Source organism: Micropterus salmoides, unplaced genomic scaffold (assembly GCF_014851395.1).
Source record: "Micropterus salmoides isolate LMB-PRFRI ecotype aquatic unplaced genomic scaffold, ASM1485139v1 Ms_hic_scaffold_16, whole genome shotgun sequence".
Lineage (NCBI taxonomy): Eukaryota > Metazoa > Chordata > Actinopteri > Centrarchiformes > Centrarchidae > Micropterus > Micropterus salmoides.
The window spans coordinates 19914214-19937632 of record NW_024040707.1 but is presented as its reverse complement, the minus strand read 5'-3'; the positions used below and the strand labels follow the sequence as shown (position 1 = coordinate 19937632).

The 23419-nt window shown below is 40.0% G+C and overlaps 2 protein-coding genes across 2 annotated transcripts; one reads left to right on the top strand and one right to left on the bottom strand.

Annotated features, from left to right (window-relative positions):
• Nucleotides 1-469: 469 nt before the first annotated feature.
• Nucleotides 470-7650, top strand: gnat2 (guanine nucleotide binding protein (G protein), alpha transducing activity polypeptide 2). Its single transcript, XM_038722765.1, has 9 exons — nt 470-630; nt 3931-3973; nt 4483-4624; nt 4742-4899; nt 5039-5167; nt 5286-5415; nt 5499-5652; nt 6182-6393; nt 6847-7650. Exons 1-8 carry the CDS (start codon nt 525-527, stop codon nt 6370-6372), a joined length of 1053 nt encoding a protein of 350 aa, XP_038578693.1. The 5' UTR covers nt 470-524; the 3' UTR covers nt 6373-6393; nt 6847-7650.
• A 1225-nt stretch (nt 7651-8875) lies between these two features.
• On the bottom strand, nt 8876-22980 carry gnai3 (guanine nucleotide binding protein (G protein), alpha inhibiting activity polypeptide 3). The gene is made up of 10 exons (XM_038722763.1): nt 22697-22980; nt 22270-22599; nt 16295-16337; nt 15648-15789; nt 15369-15526; nt 13747-13875; nt 12347-12476; nt 11320-11473; nt 10538-10745; nt 8876-9921 (listed from the first exon to the last, which is right to left on the bottom strand). Exons 2-9 carry the CDS (start codon nt 22385-22387, stop codon nt 10555-10557), a joined length of 1065 nt encoding a protein of 354 aa, XP_038578691.1. The 5' UTR covers nt 22388-22599; nt 22697-22980; the 3' UTR covers nt 8876-9921; nt 10538-10554.
• Between the last annotated feature and the right edge of the window lie 439 nt (nt 22981-23419).

The window sequence follows — 23419 nt, the reverse complement described above, 5'->3', positions numbered from 1 at the left end:
CTAGAGAAAGTTGTTTGTGAAAATCCATAGACTCTACAATAGGTACACATTTATAGTACATACATATATATTGTCTATATATATATGAACAAATCATATCCATCAAGAAAAATCAAATCAATTTAAGTAGAGTTGGCAAAACTTATATCAATGACTCTCACTGTATGTGAGTGTGTTTATTTTCTCCTTTTCTTTACATCATTCACTATAGCCCTCATTAGACTTATTGGATTGTCTGACCAATCAGGAAGAGGCATCTCCTAAGTCAGAGGGTTAAGCAGAGGGAATTAAAGGGTGGACAGAGCTGCTGAATCGATTTGATCCTTGAGAGCACCCCATCTTGTCATCTAATCGGACAAGGCCAAAGAAGCCAGGAAGATTCAAGCACCTCCTTCTCAATCCCCTTCCGCTCGGAAATCGCCTTTCAGCACGATTAGTGTTGCAGCTAGATTCTCTGCAGCTACTCACAGAGAACCGTCAAAATTTCCTACCTTGAGGATCTTGAGTTTGCGGAGGAAGAAAGCATGGGTGCGGGAGCAAGCGCCGAGGACAAAAAGTCCAAGGAGTTGGAAAAACAACTCCAGGAAGATGCTGATAAGGATGCTAAAACAGTCAAGCTATTACTGCTTGGTAAGTGGACTCAAGAATAGTCTTGTTGCATCAAGTTTTATTTTTTGTCCCAGACAACAGGCGATGCAAAGTGCTCAGATTGACAGGCTTTCACTTCAAAGATTCAGTACTTTACAAACTCTAACTTTTAACTTTCCATCTCTGATTGAGTGGAAGTTTCTGTGGAGGTTCAGGTCTGCAGAGTAGAACGGAAGTCAACAGGTGTAACTTACCGTTAAAAAGCACAGATGCTTTGATCATCACAGATCATTCAATACATATAGCTGAATTCATAAGTGAATGAAGGATGTGTCACTCTGAGTTTATTGAATCATTTGCTGCATATTCAAGTCTTGTATATGAACCATCTGAGATGTGTTAAGCTGCTCTGACAGCAGTTATGACATCTGAAATGGCATGGTCAGAGGATTTACAGGCTGTGCAGATGATTTATTTCTGGGTAAAACCGTGCATTAGCTTATTAGAAAGATGGGTGGACTGTTTAAGCTTCTGCAAAACTGAGAGGGCATTAGCGAGAGGAAAGTAACAGCAGCAGAGAGAGATAAGAGAGACATGTTTACAAGTTGAGCAGTTAACACAGGGATCTGAGATGAAGCTAAATCAAAAGAATACTTTGTAAGAGTTTACAGTACAGAACAGCAAAACAATAATTATTTGCCTAATTTGAAAAGTATACTAAGTATTAGTATTAGTAATAGATTTTCATTTAAACTACTGCACAGACTCGAGCTCATTCAGCTGTTTTGACAAATGTATTACATTTAGGGTCTGAATGTATTTCTATTTTCTTGGGTGTGCCTTAAAATTAAGAATGACTTTTCAAATCTAATGGAAGGACATTGGTGCTTACAATAATCATAGCTTTTGGTCTAAATGAATCAGCACAGCATTGTGCAATCGGATTAGCTAACCGGTTTAGTGCAGATCCACTTGGTGAGGTCTTTGTTGATCCCTCCACATGTTGGCTAAGACACAAGTGTTTTATAAGCACTAACTTTATAACAGCAACACTCACAGTGTCAAAATAGTGAATAGTGAACATTTTGATGAAAATCTTGGAGACGGTGTTAAATAGGATTAAATAATGCAGGTTATTGCCAATTTTATTAAGAGTTGGATTTTGGGACATAACAATGTTTTTGCCAAATGAAATTCGGGGTGGAGTGGGGGGGATTAAAAACTTGTATCATAATGTAAATAATCAACCATTGCAGAGCATGCACCCCTGTGCTAATACACCACTGGTGATGGATGTTGAAAATCAAGTATTAAATGCAAATATGCTTTAACTATTTACTACAAAGCCTAAAACTATCAATTATTGCACTGTATGAATGCAGTTACTGTATTTTATAACTCACAACACTGCACACAACAGTGTTTTTTAAAGTGTAATCTGTGAAGTAAGAGTCTGAAACACTATTAAAAGATTTAATATCTACTTCCATTATATTTACAGAAGACGTGCTTCTCCAGCAGCACAGTATCAAAGATCAGACAGCCAGAAGCAAATCGTTTAAGATAAGTAACAGTGCCATCTTGTGGGCTCTGGTGGACATTGGGAAAGGAGCAGGAAAGAGCCACATGGTCCAAAACCCTGTAGGTTTTTATTTGAACTAAACATGATTTCAGTGGGTAGCTACTTGTGTGCTGGTGTGCAAACAAGTGAATAAAACATTGGTGAAGTTTTACATGTCTTAATAAATGTGGGAAATTCTTGAATATTTAGGCAACAATAGCTTTTCCAAAGACTTAAATTACAGCTTACAGGGAAGTTCCTAAAATGGTTATCTGCAAGGCTACCCCCTTTAAGGTTCTCAGAAATCTGAACAATGAGCACTCACTCCTTGATTGTTCTCAAACTGCATTAACTGAGATGGTTCAAAGAATATTTCCCCTAATGTGCACATTACAAATGAAAAAACATTCCATTTCTTTTAGTCGAAGGCTTTGTTTTCATAGGAAGGCCTTTCCCCTCAGTCTTCAGAGCTAGGAAGTCTGTGGAAGTCTTTAAATGCTCAAGCTATAAGTCTGTGGATGGAGCTTAATGTGGCTTCGGTGAGAACAGGACAGACTGTTTTGGCTGCTCTGTGATGTGATAAATTCCATCTGACCTGAGTGAGCTTATGGTGCTGCAGAGAGCCTGATCTACCTGCAAGCGTTTCTTTAACTAGCACATCAAATTGTGACACTTAAATTGTACATATGTGCACAGTTCACATTGTGCATGTATGTACAAGGTATGCATATCTATGCACAAGGTAAATTTCATTATGAAAACTGTTCCCCTAAAATGAAACAGGGTTCTCCTCCTGTCATTGTGCTCCACTCTTGTGTGATTTGCTGGAGATGTCTGGAAACACACTGGCACTCTTTTTAACAGCATGATGTGCTCAATGAACGAAAATATGCTGACATTAATTGCTTATGGAAGACCAATTTAGACCACTTTAGAGCTCAGCAAGAAAGAAACATTGTTGTGTTTATTATGTTGTTCCTGTTAGCGGAGCCGTTAACCAGTTTAGTGTCCTCTATTAAACCATCACAAGGCTTAGCATGAAACTGGGAGCCAGAACACTTCAGACACACAGGATCACCATAACTTCACAGGCCAGCTGAAAATGAATATGCACATTCAAATCTGACCTCTCCACTGCCAAAGACAACAGTTGCTTTTTATACATTTTTCTTTACTGTAGCTGATGTTGTCTGTTACATGCGTAACTTAACCTGTATATTTAGCCAGTTTGCTTTCTCTGCTCCAGTGTGCTTACTACTAGAATCTTTCTGTGCCTCTGTTTTATGTCAATTTTGAAAATGTAAATTTTGCAGTTCCTGGTCACACATCCTGTGCTATATTTATTTACATTTGGCTAGGCCAAGAAGTAAAAAAATCCTATTAAAGCTAACTCCAACTCATGTAAAGCTCTGCTGTTGATACATATCTACGTGCATAGAGAGAGACTGGGGAACGTTTATACAAATGCAGTGATCAGCAAATCTGTTCACAATGGATTTTCTTGAACAGCCTTGTCATGATTTCTATAAAGAGATGTTACTGGTGAGCTGCTCTTGCATAGCTCTCCGGCCCTATGAGTTGTTCCAACACAAATATCATTGAGTTTTGTTCTCTTGTGATAAATGCAGACATCCATCCTGAAACTATCCAAACACGACACAACATTTGGCCTGACTGCTCCTATAAACTGACAGCACCATCAAAACACATTCTTTGGTTGTTTACGGCTTATACACAATGGCATGTCAAAGAGTAACACAAACCTTTTTCTTCTTCTTCAGGTGCTGGTGAGTCAGGGAAAAGCACCATTGTAAAACAAATGAAGTAAGTATTAAAATAAGTGATACAATTCGTGTGTCATCCACAGCATGTCACTGGCAAGCAATGAAAGTTTTTTTAGTCTCATTGGTCAGGCATACAGCCAGCAGGCCAAAGCTCCCCCACCTCTGTCTGTTTCACTTCCAATGAAACATTTTACAAAAGGTGAACATGGCAAACATCCGCTTACTCTGATTTGTCAGCACTTGTTTTGTGCAGTTAGTTACGCTCTGACAATAAGAGCTGCATGAGGGTCAGAAACACACCACAGGGTGGCACTGTGAGTCCTGGCTCTAGCAGACATCCAGGTTGTTTTATATTGCATGAACTTCAAAATCCAAATTGAGCATATAATTGCAAGATCCTAGCATTTCTAAATTATGTGAATGCAAGTCTGCAGAATTTACATTTTATATAACAATTTAAAAATATTTGGGATATAAATAAGCATAAAATAATCAGCTTACCAGAGGATTTTCCCCGAACTAAAACACTTCTCCTCTCTACTTGTACAGGATTCTGCATCAAGGTGGTTACACAAAAGAGGAACAATTGGAGTTTAGAGCAGTCATCTATGGCAACATCCTGCAGTCTGCTCTGGCTATCATCAGAGGCATGGAGATGCTCGGCATTGATTTTGGCGCAGCCTCTTCACAGGTCTCAAAGACATGCGCCAGACATGATTTACTCGTAGAGTTCATTTTTTACTGACATGCTATAAATAGTTCTCTGACGGTGCTGATGGATCTTTGTTCTGTGTGCATGAAACCACAGGAGGATGCACAGAAGCTGCAAAACTTGTCAGACTCCATTGAAGAAGGCACAATGCCTCCTGAGCTGGCTAGTGTCATCCAGAAGCTGTGGAAAGACTCTGGCGTGCAGGCCGGCTTTGAGAGAGCTGCTGAGTACCAACTGAACGACTCTGCTGGCTAGTGAGTACATGTCTACCACTGATGATGCATAAGTGGGGCTACATGTAAAGCTAAAGTGGCAACTAGCTTAGTGTTTAAAGATAAAGATGATTTCATATCTGAGGCCTGATTGCTGTGCTGTTTGGTCTGCCATCATCAGCTACCTCAATGAAATGGACAGAATCTGCAAGCCAGACTACCTCCCCACTGAGCAGGATGTGCTGCGATCTCGAGTCAAAACAACTGGTATCATTGAAGAACAGTTCTCTTGCAAAGAGTTGCACTTCAGGTGAGATGCAAGAAACAAAAGTCTGACACCAGTAAAAACAGACAAACCTTACAGCTCTGTGATATCCAAGAGACGTTGACTGACTGACTTTGCTGTGACTCTCCTGTGTGGTGAATAGGATGTTTGATGTGGGTGGCCAGAGGTCAGAGAGAAAGAAGTGGATCCATTGTTTCGAGGGTGTGACCTGCATCATCTTTTGCGGAGCTCTCAGTGCATATGACATGGTGCTGGTAGAGGACGACGAAGTGGTGAGTTGAGAGGCTGCTACCTGATGGTAAGCATACAGACATGTCAGCTAGGAATTCACCCTGTTCTTCTCTGACCTCTTCAGAACCGCATGCACGAGTCCCTCCATCTATTCAACAGCATCTGCAACCACAGATTCTTTGCACTGACCTCCATCGTGCTTTTCCTCAACAAGAAGGATCTCTTTGAGGAGAAGATCAAGAAAGTCCATCTGAGTATCTGCTTCCCAGACTATGATGGTAAGACCAAATTACGCTTCTTTAATGGTCCATGTGTTATACCTGCTGCACACTGTGCTATGACAGGCCTTAGGTTGCTATAGCAGTGAGAATGGCAGGCTAAATGCATGGGCAGGGAAACGGTGATACTACATCTGTCAGGCATGCTGGGAGAGTGGATCACAGTCTGCTGCCAACAAGTCATTATTCTTAATATGAGATCGTAACAGGGGTGTATGTGCAAAACAAACCAAGTGGTAAAGGGCACTCAAATGCAAACAAACAGACTGAGATTGTCTCGTGACCAAAACTGCTCAGAAAAAAATAATAAATAAAGACTAAATTGGTCAAGTTAGCAATCCTGAGATTAAAACCTCAGACAACAGGAATCCCAGTCTTGTTCCCTCAAGAAATTTTGTGATGCAAGTGATAAAATCAAACTTTGGTCATGCTAGCTGACTGACGAAGTGATGCAGAGGGACTGATGGTACTTTTTTCCCCAACAAAACTTCTTCCCCTCCTAAATCTTCACACCCTTGATTTGTTTTAGGCCCCAACACGTACGATGACGCCAGCAACTACATCAAATCGCAGTTCTTGGAGCTGAACATGAAGAAGGGTGTGAAAGAAATCTACTCCCACTTGACCTGTGCCACAGACACAAAGAACGTCGAGATTGTGTTCAATGCTGTGACAGACATCATCATCAAAGAAAACCTTAAAGATTGCGGTCTTTTCTAAGCAGCTCCAGAGTGAAAAGAGGTGCGTGGTGACCACATCAAATCACTCCCGGGGACTTTCTTGATACAGAGTAATATGGTCCAGATGAGGCCAACCCCTGGCAATTCAATTTAACCCTCATACAGAGAATCATATCTGGCCGTCCTGTGTTGCCAGGCAACATCTGACCATAACACGAGCTAACACAAACTCACAGACAATTTAGACCATTTGGGATTGCAGAGGAAGATCACGAAAAGCAAAAAAACAATCCCCATCATGGTTTGTGATTAAAATCAGTTGCTCCCAAAGCTGCAGAACAAGCTAACTTTTCATTTTAAGAATATATTGAACATTGCAACCTGCAGATTATGCAGCCCTGAAGCTATGAATGTAGCAAGATGTTCACCGTTAGAGTGTATCCAAAGATTTTAAACATGATTTAAGACAATTTCAGCATGTTTGAGATAAGTTTTTATCCTCTCTAATTTGCAGGACTTCCTTTCCTACCTTAACCCCTCACATATTGGCATTAACTGAGAAATGTACTGATGAGGCACAGAGGATCCTCAGTTCATTGTGTTCATGCCATCGCTTCCATGCCAAGTCCCGGTCTTTGAATGCTCCTAGCACATCACCATCTACAACAGTACATCCCTGCAACACAGTGCAAGTCCAGCTGGGTTGAGACAACTATCAAGTCACCATATTGTTGTTGTGGATATACAGCTTTCTACAAGATTCTACAGTTTCTCTAAAGTACAGAGTTTGTCTCACACCAGAAGCTGCTGGTTTGAAGGTATGAAGATGAAATAGTTGCTTGTTCGGTCTTTGTTGCTTCCTTTTGACTACTGTGTTGTGAGTTATATTAAAACCAAGTTCTGTAAAATTAATAAAACAAGAAATCCAGGGGGAAATATTAATATTTTGAATAGCAACATTGCAATCTTGTTTTTGAGTACAGTAGTCTCTGTGGTCTTGATATTTAAACTGTAAAAAGTTGCTGAGCAAATATCTCAGATATTCCCAGTGCTTGCAGTATATCCAGATTACAAACCAAATTTTACATGTATCTAATCTAAATAGTGTTAATGTATTATATTCAAATTTCAGAAGGTCAAACATGGTAGAGAAACTTTGTACATAAGAGTAGGTAATTCAATATATTTTGAAAGATAAATCTATATGGAAATATATGAGAGAGAGGGAACCACTAGAAGGATGATGCTTTATTATGAAAAGGGAATGAAAATCTACTGAGTTTGTCCTTTCTTATGAAATGTAGAAGCATGAAATAAAGATGCATTAACTTCACTTGTGTGTCTGTTTCCTTGCTGCGGAATAACACTGTCAATCACTTAATAATGTATATCGAATTAGAGAAACAGGGCTGTCAACACTGAAAATTGCCTCGGGCTGTTATGTGTTGGGGACAATGCTGCTGTTATATAAGTTCCCTGCTCACTAGTCACAATGGCAGCGTATGGAAGTTCATTAACAATAAAGCTATTGAGAGAGCTAAACAAATTGAAGTTGTAATTAATCTGCAAGTCAGTATGATTCTGCAGGGACAGATTCATGAGATTTGAAGGCGAGCAAGGACAAAGCTGAGACTGTAATCAGTGTGAGGAACTGTATCGCTGCATTTGAGTGAGCAGTAGAGCTTATTTTGCTCCCTTATTAAAAGTTGCCTGTTCTCAGTGTTTGTACTTTGTATTGCATGTAAACTCCTGGGCAAAGTAGTCCAAAATCCACTAGCTCTGTCGTGGACATCAAGTGTCACTCTGTAGGACTCAACTTTGTGACATCAAGCTTATTGTCAGTGCGATTCATTAGTACTTCCATCTGTCCAAGACTTGTGAAAAGATGCAGTATTACCCTTACAGGTAGGCTTTGACACATACTGTATTGTCTCCAACAAAACACACTTTTTACGCTACTATATACCTGGCTATTTTTGGACATTTCTTAATTTCTTCATTCTCTTTTCTTGTTCTTTTAAAGATTCACATCTTCAGAGGGAGCTAATGGGCTTGGGGCTGAGCGCCACACACAGGCTGGGGAAGTCAGAAAGCTTTGAGGGACGGATTAACACATTGGTTTGGTTTTTCATGGGAGTTGTTATAAAATACAGATTATCGTCAGCCTTGTCTTTTAAATGTACAATTTGAGGATTTTGGACTCAAACATTTTGTTGCGCTAATGAACCCTTCCCTTCACACGCTCATGCTGACCTGGAGATTGAGTGTTATACTGCAGACATCACACACAAGGTAGGACATTAGGGACATATTGGTGAGCACTGATGTGTACAGCAGCTGGAACACACTGAGCCCTCAGCTCAAGCATACAGATGTGTCTCTGAAGTCTAAAAATACAGTTTCCAGTTTGCATGACCTCCTTCCCTGCATGTTTTTGGTAAGACTAGGCCTTTACACAAGTTACAGTGGATAACATCTGATTACCATTGCCATTGTGGTAAAGATTTTACTTACTATTTGAAACAGAAGGAAGGGAAGCCAACTTTGTGCCATCATTTAATGATGTGAAAATGAACTAATACAACTGCAGAAGTATGAAGAACGCTAGACACCAACCTTCAGGAATGTTTTTTACCAGGACATCTCTGTACAGGAAGACTTCCTCAGTATTATGTGATGGCTACAGTCAAAGAAAACAAATAGCTATATTAAACTATCCCACTATATATCTAATCGTTTATACATCTTCACTGATATCCATAGGATTTAAAAAATTACCTTGCAAAAAAGGATTTTCTATGTTGACCTCAAATGAGTGAATAATAGTGATATTCAAACAAGATTTCCCTTTACAAATTGATTTGCAGTGATGTGTTATGTATAAATGTTGTTGTATAAAAATATTGTGCAATACAATGTTGTCTAGTTTATTAAAATATCTACGTAGACAGCGGTGTTGCTATTGCGTTCATTCAACTTTCACAAACTAATCCCAGGCCCAAAAGGTTACGTTACATCAAAACTGTTCACACAAAATTATTCTCCATACATAAGCTATGGCATTCACACATCCACAAAAGTGAAATTACTATATGATTGCAACTGCAAATTAAAATAAAATATAACAATTGCAAAATATTTAATAAAAGCGATGCAGACTTAATCTAAGAGAAGATGCAACACAATAACAGTAAACAGAATTTACAAATCAGCTGTGAAACTGTGAAATGTAATGATGGATTTGATAAACAGGCAGTCTGTTTTGGTCTTTGTACATATGACAGACAAACTATAATTGTGTCAGAGGAGCTTTACCTGCCAGCCCCTGAGCGATGTAAAGGTCTTAAATACAGGACTCCACAGAACTCAGTGATCATTTCACAAGCCTCCCCGACTTATTGCTTCCTCCCAGTAAGCTCTGCATCATAAAATCTATTAAGACAAAAGTGATCATAGAATCGAGTCCTCAAATTGTGGAATTTAGGTCCTGCATGCAGCACGGCCACCAGCTCAGTCCTTAGAAACACCTACTTTCCAATGCGCCCTCTGCAGACAAGACATACCAGCCCAGAAGTCCTGATCCTGACACCTGCAAGGAAAAAGAAAAAGATCATTAATACCTATTGCTACAATAAATAATTAATTCATACAATTAAACAACTATGAATACAATGTCCCTAAATTGTTTATTAAACATTTCAGTAATAAGTTGCTGTAATAATAAAATATATTTTATAAGCATGCTTTCTGGGCTCAATACAGACAAGATATACTTACATTAGTACAATATGTACAATACTGACTTTCATCAGTCTAAGCTGTAATTTTTAGCTTCTCTACTTAGAGCTGGGTGCTTTGCTCAGTATATCACAAGTACGTTGCTGACGTTATTCAGTGAATCGTTTTTGAAGTATCCTGTCATGAATTAAAGCACTGGAAATGTCAGTGGCACTAAATGAAAAGTCAATATATGATTGATCATCTGGGGGGAAAATTTCTTTTCAGTTCTCTCTGGACCAAAGTGCACCCAACAGGCTGACACTGTCAACGCATGAGCAAAATCCCAGAAAAGACTTGACTGTTGTCTTGGGGTGATGCAAAAATGTAACATTTTTAACAGTTTGCTTTGACAACAACACCATGTTGCCATATCCCTTCAGTGTTCTGCATGAACCGTAGGTGCAGGTGAAAGTCAGTGTGCTGACCTGTAGGGCCTGAAGCATTAGTACAGACCAATCTCCCTCAGGTTTATCTTGATGATGACGTCGGTGACGGCATCGAACACAAACTGCACATTCTTGGTGTCTGTGGCACAAGTGAAGTGGGTGTAGACCTCCTTGGTGTCTTTTCGTTTATTTAAGTCTTCAAACTGGCACTGGATATAAGCTGAGGTCTCTTCGTATGACTGCCCACCTACAGGAAAAAACAGGTCAGTTATAAAAAGAAGTTATAATTTACATGGTACAAGTCGTCGTATTTTTAACAATAGGTTATGTGTAGAAATACCTTTAGGGCAACTCACTAACTTAAAAAAGATGAAACGCCACACAAACCCTTGTGTTGCAGATTTATAAATAGATATAGAACGACCTGGGTTAATTAAACTAAAAGCAAGTGAAAGCAGAATTAAACTTAAAATGCTGGTATGTTAGGCTACTATGCAGAGAATGTATTCAATTATAAACAGTCTTACTGGTGATGAAGTTCACATCTGATAAAACAGCTCAACAGTAAAACACAGAGCCTTTGTCTGGTAAAGTTCAAGCATGCACATAAAAAAGAGACATTTTATATTCAGTGCTAGTATGAGGCGCAATGTGCCTTTTTTCTAAGGTAAATAAATCCAGAGCATGATCATACATTTCCAGGAAGTCAATGCTCAGACACAGCAGATAGATAAATAAATATCTCCTCTGATCAAAACACCCAAGGGGCGCGATATCACATTAAAACCTCAATAAATTGCTAATGCACAGGTTTGTCTCACCAGTGTATCCTGGGTAGCAGATAGTGAGGGGACTCCTGGTGATCTTCTCCTCAAACAAGTCCTTCTTGTTGAGGAAGAGGATGATGGAGGTGAGCGTGAACCACTTATTGTTGCAGATGGAGTCGAAAAGCTTCATGCTCTCATGCATCCGGTTCTGAGGAAAGAGCGGGAAATGTGAACTTACCCATTACAGGGCTTTTTCACTGAAGACATTTCGACATGTTCAAGGTCCAACAGCTTTATTAATCCCAGTATGGGCAATTAGTTAAGAGGAACAAGTACACAACACAGAACACACACAACATCAACCAGGCAAGTGCACCCAGAACCTGAATAAATGAATAAAATGCGAGCAGATTATGTAACGTGCAATACCACAGTGCAATATAAATAGTATCTGCACATTTAAAACCCCTTAAAGGACCCTACATGGAGTTTAAAAGTCTGATAGCCAAAGGGATAAGAGACTTGGCGTGCCAGTTCATTTTGCACGCAGTTAGTGCATGACAGATGTCACAGTAGGAGAAGCAGTTAATAAATAATAAAAGTTATTGATGACTGAATTCCATTTCACTGCTTTGGTTTCAGAGTCAGGAGGTGTGCTCCAAAACCCGACCTGCAAGGTGCCGGTTGGGCGTAGTGTCTAATCCATTTGAAATCGAGACACAAAATGACACATATTGCTTATGCTGACCTGAACCAGAACCTCTGTGTGGCACATAAATGAAATACCAATAGCATCGTTAACAACACAGACTAATAAAACCATATTTTACACTGTCTGTAAAGGCTGAATCCAAATGGAAAATATACTGTTGTGTCAAAGCAGGCAATAAAAGCTGGCTCACTGTCACACTGTTGTGGCTTACTGGGACATTTAAATAGAACAGAGCCATCCTTAATATTATAAGTAACACCTGTGTCTGCTGTGAAAAAGGCTCAATCTCAATAACTTTTAGTAGAAATCATAAAATCCAGTATCAAGTGTTTGTTAAGCTGAACCAAAACCAGTGTATCCATCACTTACCATCTCCTCATCCTCAGCCAAGACGAGGTCGTAATCACTGAGCGCTACGCAGAAAATGATACTTGTGACTCCCTCAAAACAATGGATCCACTTCTTCCTCTCCGAACGCTGACCACCGACATCAAACATCCTGGAGAAACACGCACACACACACACAACCCCCCCCCCACATAAATGTAGAGTGAATGTGCTCATTTTAAATCTAATGTCATTTTAATTTTAGTGTTTCATGAGGATAAGTGTCCTCGTAAATCCAGGGCAAGTACACAAATACACACACACACACACACACACACACACACACACACACACACACACACACACACGTGTTTGTGTCCACTGCCTCTGACTCCACCTGAGTCCGAACTGAATTTATACCGAGCTGTTTAACTGACGCAGAAATGAAACAAAAGAATGCTGTGTGCAAAACACCAATTCAGTGATTACACATTTCCAGATCCTGAGCTTTTATTTTTTAAGGGTCACAAAGGCAGGGAGGCTATTACAGTTATTGATTCACCAATTTTTCTAAGTACAGGAGCTACTAAAAAATGTACAAGGACTGAAGCGATGCAATTACATTTACTGCTACAAAGATGGGTCATATTAGGCTGAATGCCTGTCAGCAGCATGTGTGAGTTATAAAAGAGGTTTGAGTATGAGCACTTCAATATGCAGATTCTGAACGCAACATGGGGCAACTAACAGAGCCAAACAAGCCAAATCACCTGTGACCAAAATGCACAACATGATGAGGGGAGGATTATGACAACATACGATAAACACAGACAAAATGTGCTCACAAGCCGCAAAATAACCAACATGGATATGGATATTGTATACTGTACGGAGAAAGCTGCCTCTGTACCCATCTTTGTGATCAAGGTTTAGTTACTACTACAAAGTAATGTTTCCTTTTATTTTGTCTATGACTGTAATGGTCATCTGCTACTTCAGCTACAGTTTTAAAAATCAAAGCAAAACTGCTTGTGTCACATCCCTGACTCCAAGCCTTTTTTCTCCTTGTGACCCCTTAATATAAAGTAAGATTCTCTTGCAACACCTCATCAAAATTTGCATATGAAGAAGTAAAACTACCCAGTATATCACTTGAGAAAAACAAACCATAAAAACTGGAGGAAAGTCAAAAAAATAAAGATAATTTTGCGGAGCAGAATTGAGTTGTAATAATCTTGCACCTTGCGAACTCTTCGGAGGGTCCAGAAGCCCAGGTTGGGATACACAACAGTCTATAATGAGGACATCTAAATGCTGACCAATACAGTAAACCCCCTCAGGCCCTGACTGCTTGTAAAATTTAATATGTTCTTTTTATGGCACAAACAGCCCACCTGAGCTACAGGGCCCTTCATGAGAAGATACATTACAGTTTTACTAACTTGAAGTAAAGATTTTTGAAGGTGAAGTGAGTTTCCACGATGCCAGTGGTCTTCACACGTGTACGCAGCACATCCTGCTGAGTCGGGACATAGTTCGGCTGACAGATCCTCTCCAAGTCATTCAGGTAGCTGAGAGACAGACAACATTGCTTTAAGAAGATTACAGTGCCAATGCACACATCACAGCACAGCTTAAATGTACTACAGCAGCATTTGCAGTACAATCAGCTCCCAATAGGTGCTTCATGAAAACAGATGTGCTCACACCACATGGTAATATTAGGTTATACTGGGGCTTTCCAGGATTTCTCAAAAAGAAAAAAAAAAGACACCGTAATGCAAAGCAACAAAATGTTTTTCGGACAGTTATGTCTGGTGAATTGGAGAAGCATGCTCTGCAGACAGACATCCAAGGACTCCACAGAATGATACTAAATATGGACTCATATTTTGGCGCATGATAAACACCGGCCCCTTGTGGGTTGAGTAAAAACAGACTAACTCTACTGGTTCCTCTTGTCTCGTGGTGTGGACAAAGCGCACCGAGAGCCATGACAGCTCAACTGTTTTCAAAACAAAGAACGTGTCCTTCACACTAAGCTACTTTCTCTCAGAGTGTGTCTGATTGGAAGTACAAGACTGGACTATATTTAGCTCAAACCGCTTCAGTCATCTGTATCCAGAGATTGACTATCATGATAAACTAACACATTTTGTCACTGAAGTAATATCTTTATCTTCCAATTGTCAGTAAACTCCTTCGTGTTTCTCCTTTATCTGGAATGCAATGAGCCGTACAAGTTGACACAAGACAGTGAAGAACAAGATGCATCTTGCCTCCCTTTCTGTTCCAGTGGAAATATTACAGACGTGAAGGAGGGAACACTGCTCTTAGTCAAAGCTGTCCCCCTTCTTTTGACGAGGAAAACAAGATTACAAGAAATGCCATATGCCAATTTAGGAGTACAGCCTTGAAGACAGATGACGCAGTATCATCGTCAACGTCACATTCAGCTTCACTTCCATCTGGAGTTTTCAGAAAGTGTTAATAAGTATTTTCCAGGAATGGGACTTGATTTGATTGGACATTTTTAAGCAAATCAATTTGGAATCAGGTGGGGCTGCAACTAAAGATGATTTTCTTGATTCATCAATTTATTGTTTTGCCTATAAAATTTCAAAAAACACCAAAAATAAATTATAATTTCCTGTGGCCCAATGTGATGTCATCAGATGTCATGTTTTGTCAGACCAACAGTCAAAAACCTACACAAATTCAGTTTATTATCACATAAGATTAAGAAAAGAGCCACGTCACAATAGAGAAGGTAGAACCTGGAAGAATTTGGCATTTTTGCTTAAAATGGTTATTTTACTGTCAGTTGCTTTATTGATTAAATTATTGTTAATCGTTTCAGCTCTACAATCCAGTGAAATGATCTCACACCACTGATGGATTGTTTAACCTCTTTTAAGAGAAACTAAATGAAAGCTGAATACCAGATTCAATTATTTCTACTTGAATCATTGAGCTTAAACCAACAGTTATTTGTATTAATAAGCTTGTAGTAGGTACTCAGTAAGTCTGTGGAGGGACTGTATGTAGAGAAGTGAGTCCTCACTATGCAGCAGAGTCATTGAGCTGATACTCTCGTGATCGATCGAAGCACGCCTGAGCTCCTGCGTCGTTCCACAGCCTCCGAATTATGCTGGCCAGCTCTGCCGACATCTCCCCTTCCTCCGCTGAACTCGCCAGGGCAAACAGCTGGCGGGCATCGTCCTGGCAATGAAGACAAAAATTGCAGTCAATGTAAATTTCTTCCCATGGTGATTCATATCATGAATAAGGACACGGCTCTTTGAAATAAATGTTTAATGCAGACTGAATGTAGTTAACTTACCGCCCGTGCAGCATCTGTAAAATCTATCTTTAACCGGCCCATTGCCCTGATGATGGCCATGATGGACTGGATGGTGTTGCTGTACACCACCACTTTGTACTGCTTGCACTCCTCTTCTGAGTAGCCATCTTCATGAATGATTCTGACACAGAAACAAAAATCCAAACAGGCTCTTAGAGTCCAGATGAATATTTTTTCCGCACTAACAATAGCTTTAACAAATGTGGGACAAATTACGGATTTGAAAAATGCCATGCTACACTGTCATTAGGGCTGGAATTTGAGCTTCAGTGAACATGCAGCATGCCTAATGTGGGAACTGGGGAAGTCTATTCAGGCCCTGCCAGGCTACGACTGGCCTCCGTGGTCATTGTTTGCCATGTTATGCAAAAGCAGGAAAGAAGGGCTCCCACTTTGCTTCCACAGTATTTCCACAAAGATGAACCCTGTTTGTAATCACAGCTCTCCCCAACATCATTAAACTTCAACAACAAAGGCTACAGCTAAAAGCAGGAGTGAGGCAGTGGCACTGTCTTTTATCAGCAGAGTACAAAAATAGCGTCAAACTCCGTATTAGCATCAAAGGATGCAGGTGTTTGATGTGATGTCAATGTGTTACAAGGACTGTGTTACATGCTGTGACTTACTTCATCTGCTTTACTAGTGTGCTTTTCCCCGATTCCCCAGCACCTGAAAAGGAGGGACAGTAGTTACATGAGGCAGCTATAGCAGGCATGACAGTAGCCACAGAGACACAACCACATAATATCTCGCAGGTTTAGACCCCTCTCACAGGGACAACAGATCAAACCAGCTTTTCGTGACGGCTAAACGTAATCTGACCTCATTTTATCACGCACCATACAGTGTGTGTTTGCGTCAAAACACCCAAAAAGCAGCCTCGTGATTAATTTCAATGTCAGACATTTACGTGGGGCCTGAGGGAGTGTATATAGTCATGAAGTACTCATGCTGCAGTGATGAACCATTTGATGTACCAGTCAGCATTTTGGATATATGAGCGCATTACTTCTGTCTTGAGATCCTCGGTTCTGTGTCTTTCTTCGGCAAAGAACAAGCTATTTGTCATGTGGAGGAATCTGATACTTAAATACCTAAAATTTGTGGTATTAACATTTTAGGGTAAGTATCGGACTCCTCCAGCCTAGAGACTGAATGGTGCAGAAGTACAGAAAGGATCATGGGAAATAGTGAGTAGTGTGATGAGTTGGAGCGCTTCTTTAGGAAGTGAAACCTTTCACAGCAGTTGATCTGTGAGAAATGTTGAACTGATGACTGATGTCAAATCCTCACAAAGCCTATATTACAGTAAGGGCCATTGAAAAGATGAGTACGTTAATTATTTCACATGAGGAATCTTTACAGTATTTCTACAATAATCAGCCAAACAGGAAACAGCTGTCATGCTTCTGGCTGAGCCAGTGTTTTTCCACTGGAGACACAATCCCAGATATCACGCTGTTCTCGGTGTTAAGAGAGCAGAGGGGCCATAAAAACACCACATATGGTTCAAAGAGTCTGTCAACAATCTAAAGCCTTACAAAAAACAAAACAAAACCAAATGGTTTTCTGACCAAACCCAGCTGCTTTTCTATTTTCAATATTTAACCCTTCTCCAAATTTAAACAGCATCATTACATTGTGCGGTAGTAAAGATTCTTCTTCTCTTAAACCCTTATTAACCTTTCGTTTTTTTTTAACTGCTAACATGCGTTGGTCAAAATTGAAGTCACACAGTCAGTGAAACAGAAGTCTATGAGGACCAAAATGAATGGAATTTCAGAAATGTGTTTTTTTGTTTTACTTTTTACTTTTCTATATGCAAAGATACAGAAAAATAACATTCTTGTTTCATATACATTAGTAAAGTCAATAATCGGAAAATGTGTTATTCGTATTCTATATTGAAATACTGCTTTATGTGAAAAATCATTCAAACTTCAAAGACTAAGGTTCATCATATAATTAGTTATGAGTAACACTGTATGCCTGCAATGGACTGGCGACCTGTCCAGGGTGTACACCGCCTTTCGCCCGATGCCAGCTGGGATTGGCTCCAGCCCCCCGCGACCCTGTACGCAGGATAAGCTGTTGACGATGGATGGATGGATGGAACATTGTATGCTTTCTAAGTGAGTGTTATGATTGTTGAGTGTTGTGGTCGAACAAGCTTATTTTGAGACCTGTGTCTCTGTGTTTTGGTTTGTTTTAGTTTTGGAGGTGAGATTAACTGTTTATGATTATCATTATCTCAATTAATCATTTGGTCTATAAAATGCAAGCAGTCTCTTAGTTCAGCTTAGCATAAAGAAATGTGGGAAAAGGCTAGCTTGGCTGTGTATAAAGGTAACAAAATCTGGTGACTAGCGCCTCTAAAGCTCTCTTATTAACATGTTAATCTTTGTTAGTTTAATCTGTACAAAAACCAAAGTGAAAAAACATTGTGGAGACACCAGGAAGTCACTGAGCCTGGCCAAGAAATAGTCAAGCCAACATGTTGTTTTTATACTGCTTACTTCTCATCTAACTCAAAATGTATTTGCCCAAAAATTCACAACCTCGCTTAATTGCTTTTTGGGCTTTTTGGGCTGTCGTTGGCCTCTGGGACAAATTGGCAGCATGATTGATTTGCCGTGCCGAATACAGCCCAGCAGATTGATGGCTGGGATGCACGACCAAGTCACTGCTGAGATTTGCTGTGCCACCCGCTGACTCACTCTAGACGAGTTTAATTAAAGAGGTGTGAAAACATGCGTGCACATGAAATATTAGATGTCAAACGACAACCAGTGAGAAATTATTTCCATAAACATCTGGGGTGAATTTATATTGGCAGTATAGCCTCCTTTTGCTTAATATACACTGCAATAATTATAAGCAACCAAAAAGTCTTCAGGCACTGGAATTTGAAATATGGATTCCTGCTTCTTTTTTTCAAAGCAGCCAGGATCGAGTCTCAATGTAAGAACATTTTAAAAGAAGCATATATATTGTTTTAATAATGCCGCTCACCTAAAAAGTGTTGAGACATATTCCCATTGCCAGTTAGGAATCCTTAGCAGATGAATTTTGTCAAGGTTTATATTAGAGTAATATGTTCAGATGGCAGGCCAACAAGAATTAAATCCACGAATTCTTTGGTTAAACACCAGCAAAAGAGATTTACGCCCAGTCACACAGACAGGGAGGAGAGGACAAATTGTGTTGATCCCTTTCCTCAGTTCTGTCAAGCACCAATTTTCTCATTCATGGCATGTTTTGGCTGATTATCAACATGGCTCCCTGCCAGCTCACAAACCAACTTTACACAGGCATTCACAGAGTCGTCCAACACCATGCAAGAGTCAGACTCCAAAACAAGCCTCATTTAACAAGAATCTCAAATTTTCTAAATCACTGTTCGTGGTCAAACCGAAGGGTGCGCTGGCTCTCTAGCTTTGTGGTTTTGTACAAAGAACAGCAGCCAAACTCCTCTTTGTTTTTCTGCTACAACTCTCCTGCTCCAGCACAGACACGGAGTGGAGGGAACATCCTGGAAAAAAAATCACTTCTCCCTCAGCTCTGTGGTCAGAGCTTGAAAACGAATGTTTCCACACAATGAGATTTTTGCCTGCATTGTAATGTTGCACCACCGCACGGATCAGCCTGAAGTTAATCCTCACAGATCAGCTCGCTGCTACCCTCGCCAAACTGATCCAACAATCACATCTATGTGACTCTATGTGAAATCTATTTCAGCTTTCACCCCTGTCACTACACTCGGTGCTCAACTAGCTTGTCTTCCACACAATGAAACGATGCTAACGGGCTGTAATCTAGCAACAAAACAGAGGAAACTGATAAAAATCACCTTAAAGTTGTGGGCACTCGTGGCTCTGTAATGGTGGAAAGTAGGTCTTGTTTGACCATATCTTCTCGATCAAGGTACACGAAAAATCACTGCCAGGACAACCCGCTGATGGGAAAGCTGCCTTTCATTGTGAGAATAATGCCACTTTCAGGAATGTGATCCAGTACACAAACAAAAAGGAAAAAGGCTGTGAAAGAATATCTGGAGATTTACTAAGCATGGAAATCGTGTTAGTCTTGATCAACAACTGTCATATTACACAATATACTGAATGCTACTGTTATGGTGATTACCACTGAGGCATAAATCAGTTAATTTGGGATTTCTCTGGAAGAATAATTTTCAATCTCCCTATAGAATTTCAAACTTTTGTAACATTTACAACATGGCACTTGGCCTAATAGTGTGTTTCTCTGATGTACAAAAGTAATTTAATCGTGATGCTTATCTAGCATTGGTTATCATGCTCACCAGTGACCAGCATCAGCAAATTAATATGTGTGTGTTTGTCATAACCTGACTTATTCTTTTAATAACATGAGCCTAGGGGTAATAAACACCTTCCACTGCAGGAACAGGCTTGAGATTTTTCATGTTCAATAAAAATGATGCAACTTGTTGAGACACAGCCCTTTGTGCATCATATGCCATCGAGGCATTATGTTGCAATGGCTTCAGCAGATCCTGTTGCATGAATGAAATGTAGTGGCTAATTTAATAGCTGCATCTGTACTCAGAATTATCAATTTAATTAAATACTAACACGTTTTAGGCCATGTCTCATCAGGATTTCAGTATTTTCTTCACCATATCATTCTTTTGACATGATTTGCATAACATTTAATGTGAAAAAAACGCAACACATGGGCAGGAGCATTGCCTCAGTGCAGTCATCTTGGGTAGTGCACACAGTTCTTTACAGTGCAAAACATTTTGGAGGCAACACAAGCCTGGTGATGCTGCACAAGCTGTTTGGACAATTTGTATGGTGTCTCAGCCCTTATCATTTTTGTACTTCAGTGTAGTTTCAGCTGACTTGGTGACAATTTTCTCATTCTTAATTTCCTAGGATGTTTTGCTTTCTTTCTTGTGAAATACTGGATACTTTCACTTCTCCATAGGGGTGGCAGTGGCGCAATGGATAAGACTATGCCTTTGGTGTGAGAAACCCGGTTTCAATCCCCCACTGTGATTCATCCACCATTGTGTCCCTGAGCAAGACACTTAACCCCTAGTTGCTCCAGAGGCGTCAGCTAAATGATTAAATGTAAATGTTCTCCAGGCCTCTAAAAGTTCTTCAAATGAGACAAATCCAAGAAGGATCACAAACCTCACCAAAAATGAGGGGTCAAAGGTAGACACTGCTTCATTTAAAGGGGTCACAAACTAAAGACAGGGAACCACCGGTACAGAGGAAATACAAACATATTTGCAGCTAGAAAATGGGATGTGATAAACTACTTTTTCAAAACATGGCCCAGGACATTTACCCCGGGGAAGGCTGGGGTGCACAGAGCATAAAAATGTTGGGGGGCATTTAATCCCCTTGGCATGTCTGTGCAGTCCACACCCACATTGTCAGTACCACTGAGTGTGTGTCAGTAATATATACCAGGAGGCAGTGCAGCTACACACAGTCAGTGGTCAATACAGGCGTGATAGTATGCCGAAATCTGGACAATTTGTGTAGAAGTCGTCATGACAATAATCCTTGAAGTCACCAATATCATGCGCCTGAAGTTTTGTTCCAGTGAGACTGAACGGAAATTAATCGTAACAGCCCAATGCTTTATCTAATGGAAAACAAATTCTTAATTAAGTTCAATTAAATGACTCCAGATAGAGAATAATGAATACCACCATAACCTGAAAGCATTCTTTCAAAATCAATAGAGCTGAAACGATTAGTTGATTAATGCATTAGTCAATCAATAGAAAATTCATTTGCAATGATATCTGTACATCTGTATGCTTAATTATTCACTTTTGTAATCTTCCAAGCAAAAACAACATCATAGTTCCAGCTTCTCAGTTGTGAGAATTTGATGATTTTCTTTGTCTTATATGATGGTGAACAGAATATTATACAATCACTACCTACAGATTATATCATTATGTACAGCATGTAGAGACCCAGCAAGAGAAATCACATTTATCTGGTTGATACTGCACATTGATGCAAAGCTCAACAACTTCATTATAGTTATTATGGGACAAATCTGACTCAGGCATTGCTTTGGTTTAGATTAGACACCAACATTTAGAATTAAAACAACAATAAATGTTCATACTGGCCAGCTCCAATTCAGATAAATGCCTTTATTTCTAATTTCTTAGTGCGTATAGGTCCTTGCCATTGCTGACCCAGAACATTCTGAACAGGGTCCACATTTCCCTGCGTTTTTTTATGTATGCACGGAAGTAAAACAGGCCTACATAAGTTACAATAGGCCTTGTGACAAGTGACAGCATGTGTCAACAAATTGTCTCCTCTGAGCATGTACTCCCTACCTTTCAACAACTCAATCCTAGAACAGCAGAGAGGCACCAACATCTGGTTTACCTCTAAAAGTTGTGTTAGTGGAGAAATGATGAGCCACAGCTGCATTAAACCAACAGGAGAAGGAGGAGTGTTTGGAGTCAGATAAACTCAAGACTGCAGGGAAAAAGGGAAAATTAAAAGTACCCAAAGACTGATGATGATTCATCTGATTACATACATTAAAAACGAGCCAGCAACATAGGTCATACCGAGCAGAAGCAGTTTCACTTCTTTGGAGGATTTCTCTCTGTCGTCCCGCAGATTTTTATCAATCATTTTACTCCTCTCCACTGCAGCTTTGTCCTCGGCGCTGATCGTGCAGCCCATTTTCACTCTCTAACTACTTCTTTAGCGTCGGACTGTAGTTTCAGCAGATCATGAGTTGAAGGGAAACGCCGTTAAACAGCCCCTTGGGTCGGTGTGAGCGGAAGTTTCCCAGCCGAGGAGAAGCGGAGAAAGGGGAAAAGGCGTTGGCACTGGAGGCTCGTCTGTCCAACTGTAAACCGAGTCTGATGCTGCGCTCACACGCTCCCGTCAGTCTGTAAAGGTGATTAAACAGGGGTTTTTGAGTGAAATGGCTCCCTGAATCGATGTTTTACAATATTGTTTTTATCCAACTTAGTAGTTTAGACTCACATAAGAACATAAACATTTGAAAAGAAGAAAAAAATAATAATTTAATGTGGTAATTTGGATGACAAATCAGGCGCTTAATCCAGCGGGTTTTAAAGAAAAATTCGCAATAAAAATCACGGCTTTTCTGCCATAAAACTATTACTGCTGCGCAGTCGCGCGTTCATCCAGCTGATCCAGCTGCAAACCAAGAAAACTGCACTGAAAAAAGGAAAATTGATGCGCATCACAGGGCTGATGGGAAATGTAGTCACCTCTAAACTACCAGCTATGTTAATTCTGTCTTCGTAGCCTAAATGTTGCTTAAAGTTAAGCACAAGTCGAGCCGTCGTAAACTGAGGTAGGCTAATATAATTTAAAACAAACATGAAGACCCACGCATGCACGTTTCTTTCCACAGTTCACATTCATTCACAGTCAGCAGAGTTTCTTGTGGTGTGAGAGCGCCCCCAGTGCATTCACAGCTGAACTGCAGGTGTGGATTACATCTAACTTTTTATATAGGCTAAAGTCTATGCATCTAACGGATCTGCACTTTAATGCTTCCCGACAACAGACACAGCCAGCGGCGTCGTTAGCCCTGGGATGTTTATTGAAAAGCCCCGGATCTCAGAAGGATTTAAAAAAAACAAAGGCCGAAAATTGAAGTTTACTGGCTTAACTAACGTTACTCGTGCGGGAGCGAGAGAGAGATTATTGTTATTATTTATTCTCCTGCAAATTAGC